The sequence below is a fragment of the Buceros rhinoceros genome, unplaced genomic scaffold (genome assembly GCF_000710305.1).
Source record: "Buceros rhinoceros silvestris isolate BGI_N320 unplaced genomic scaffold, ASM71030v1 scaffold1934, whole genome shotgun sequence".
Lineage (NCBI taxonomy): Eukaryota > Metazoa > Chordata > Aves > Bucerotiformes > Bucerotidae > Buceros > Buceros rhinoceros.
Genome location: NW_010406294.1, coordinates 5421 through 8581, shown reverse-complemented (window position 1 = coordinate 8581; position 3161 = coordinate 5421). Strand labels below are relative to the sequence as shown.

The following is a 3161-nucleotide window of genomic DNA, read 5'->3' as shown; positions in this document are numbered from 1 at the left end:
AGGACGCGGTGTTTGGCTGGCGGTGGCAGAGCCTGCCTGCGTGGTTTGGGCTGGAGATTCTGCCCATGGCCCTGCAGGGCTCTGATCCAGTACCACTCCCCTCCCCCCAGATTTTAAGGGATTCCCCCCCAAAAGCAGCTGTTCCCTGCAGCGCCATCCCACCCCTGAGCTGGGCTGAGGATGTGTCCCCACCAGGGAAGGGGTCAGCCATGCCTCTGCCCTCATCAGAAGAGAACGGGGGTGTCAGAGCCCAGGCATGGGAGGGACCTGGTGCCGGGATGGTACCTGGAGGAAGGTCCTGTGGTCAGGGCAGGCCAGCAGGTGCTGAGCCCTCTCCCGGTGCTGGCTGAGGATGTCCAGGCGGTCCTTCAGGAGGTTCCAGTCCTCCTCCACGTGCCCCAGCACCGCCGTCTGCTCTTGCTCGATCCTGGCCACGGTCTGCCACTGGAAATCCTCCAGGGCTTTCCTTAGGAGGGTGAATTTGCTCAGAATCACCGATTTGAGCCTCTCAGAGGAGTCCTGGGAGGAGAAGGGCTGTGAGAGCTAGCATGCTCCCACCCAAGAACCCAAGCATGGAGGTGGCTGCGGCATTACCTTGATGCTGCACGTTTGCTCCTCCAGCTGCTGCATCGCTTGCTCAACCCTCTCCGATTCCTGCCGGGCTTTTTCCAGGGACTCTTTCAGAAGGGCCTGCAAAGGAAGGCACGGCTGTCCTGCGGTGCAGCTCGCTGCTGCCCGCCCAGCTCCTGGGAGCCCTCTCAGGGCTGCAGGACAAGGCTCGCATGGAAGGAGAAGGTTTGGGCAGAGGCCGAGTCTGGGGTCACAGAGGAGTGAAACCCTGTGCTGTCTTTCACCCCTTATTTAGCTGTTTCGTCTGGATCAGGGGGTCACCAACACACAGCACCATTCATCTGGTGCTGCCGGATTTACCCAGCTCTCTGTTGCTCCCAACAGCCCCCAGTTTCTCGGGGAGCAGCCAGAAACTGGTGGCTTCTCCCTGGCCAGAGCCTGTGCCACCTCCCTGTGCAGCTGAGGCCGGGCACAACTCCGCACACAAGGCACATCACGTCTCCACTGCAGGGCACGGGACAATGGAGGTGGATGTGCCTGAGTCGTCGCAACTCCCCCTGCTCACCCCGCCACTCCCTGTCACCCCAGACCTGCCACCCATCATCCCCACCTGCTTTTCAGCGCGCTCCTCCTCGAAGAGCACCCGCCGGTGCTGCTGGCACTGCCGCACTGTGCAGATGCAGCAGATGCAGCGTCGCTCATCCTGGCAGTACAGCTCCAGTGGGCGCCTGTGCTGCGGGCACAGCTCACCGTGGGCCACCTCGCACCCCTCCACGACTGAGCCCTGCACCTCACCGTCTAGTGCCAGCTCCACCACGCTGCACAGCGTGACGTTCTTCTCCAGCTCCGGGCGCTGCTCAAAGGCCCTGCGTCACTCGGGGCACGTGTAGCCCTTCTTGGACCCGGTGGGCGCCTGTTCTTGCTTGTGCCAGTGGTTGCTGATACAGCAGTTGCAGAAGTTGTGCCCACAGGGCAAGGTCACAGGCACCCTGAAGAGCTCCAGGCAGATGGAACACACCAGCTTCTCCTCCAGCTTCAGTGAGACGGGCAATGCCATCCTGCCCGCACTGGGGATCAGGGCGATGGCGGGAAGAAACTGGCTAAAGAAGCCAGGGAAATAGAAACTCAGCTGGGCAGAGGAGGAAGAGATGATGACGCTGAGCCCAGAGGCGGGTCAGGGCTCCAAGCCAGGCACACTCTTAAAGTGACACGCTGTGGGTGCCCCCTCAGCCAGGCTGGCTGTGCCACATGCTGGGGAGGGCTAGAGCTGCTACCTGTGGGGACGGGGAGGGCTGCGAAGCACAGCAGCGATGGCACAGGGCGACACATGCAAGAGGCTGACAACATTCAGAGCAACGTGTATTTCCGTGAACACATCCGCGTGGGTGCACAGACCACGTGTAATTTGATTTTACACGTGTTTTGCCCTTTGAGGAAACTCCCTGGCATCCTCGCCTCTGCCAGGGCTGGCTCCCCGAGTAGAGCATGGCAGAAAGACCTCACACAGCTCTCCTGGCACCTGCCAGCCTGGGGAACCAGCCGAGAGGGGCACCTGCCACTGCTGCAGCCATGTCACCTCCCTCTGCAGTGACAAGGGCTGTGAAACACGCTATCAGCCAGCCAGGGTCACATTCTGCCCTGGCATCTTTGCAGGTTGAACTGCAGCTCCTGTGGATGGCACATGCCCTCCCCCGTGCACACCCACCACTCCTTTTCCCGTGAAGTTCCTTGCAACACCCGAGCACATCAGATCTCCAGAAGAGAGATGTCATCTGGGCAGGTGGAGCCTTCTGCCTGGAGGCGACCATGGTCCCCACGCACCACATACCTTCACCTTGTCTTCACATAGTTCAGCTTCAAGAGAAAAAACTGCCAACCCTCCAGTCCAAGCCTTATCTCCTCATGCTGGCAGAGGTGCTATCGCTCGCGCACACGCTCCCGAGCAGCTGAGCACTGGTGGCATGGCCCCGGTTTACCACGGTTCTGCAGCCTCCCCACACACACGGCTTGGCATCACCCACACAAGCAACGGCTGTGCTGCAGACGGGGTGGCACCAGCCTGCTGCTGGGCAGCCAAAGCAGTTTCTGTATCACAGGCAGGCGTGGAGCCACCCCCCAGACCACTCCTGGACTTGGGATGTGTCACAACTCCCTGCTGAGCTTCACCCCCAAAACTTGGGGCTGGAGCTGCAAATTCTGACCAAGTATTCAAAGCAGAGAGAGGGGTGTGACACGACCTGCCTGTCTGCTTGGAACCGCAGGACCCTACGTGGTCACCTCACAGCTCCTTCACCCCAGAGCCCAGAACCCTTCAGGGTGAGAGGACGATCAGGGCTTGGGCGCAGCTGGTAACGGCCCTGAGCAACAGCAGCAGAGCAGCGATTCCGCTCAATCTCAGTTGTTTGCTGCAGGCTCCTGTCTCCTGAGGAAGGAGAGAACGTCAGAGGAAGTTACGGGGAACCAGGGCTGGACAAAGGCAAGAGCACGTTGGTATGCAGGTCTTAAACACGTAGGCAGGGGACGCGCAGAGCCCTGCAGACACAGCAGAAAGCAGTCTCTCCACACAGGGGCACAGGACCGGCGGCAGCAGA

The 3161-nt window shown here is 60.8% G+C and overlaps 1 protein-coding gene across 1 annotated transcript in view; it reads right to left on the bottom strand.

Moving 5' to 3' along the window:
• The window catches only part of TRIM65 (tripartite motif containing 65), a 4745-nt gene extending 3118 nt beyond the window's left edge, over window positions 1-1627 (bottom strand). The window contains 3 exon segments of the mRNA XM_010134005.1: window positions 286-519; window positions 595-690; window positions 1181-1627. Coding sequence (XP_010132307.1) covers window positions 286-519; window positions 595-690; window positions 1181-1627 — 777 coding nt within the window.
• Window positions 1628-3161: the final 1534 nt, after the last annotated feature.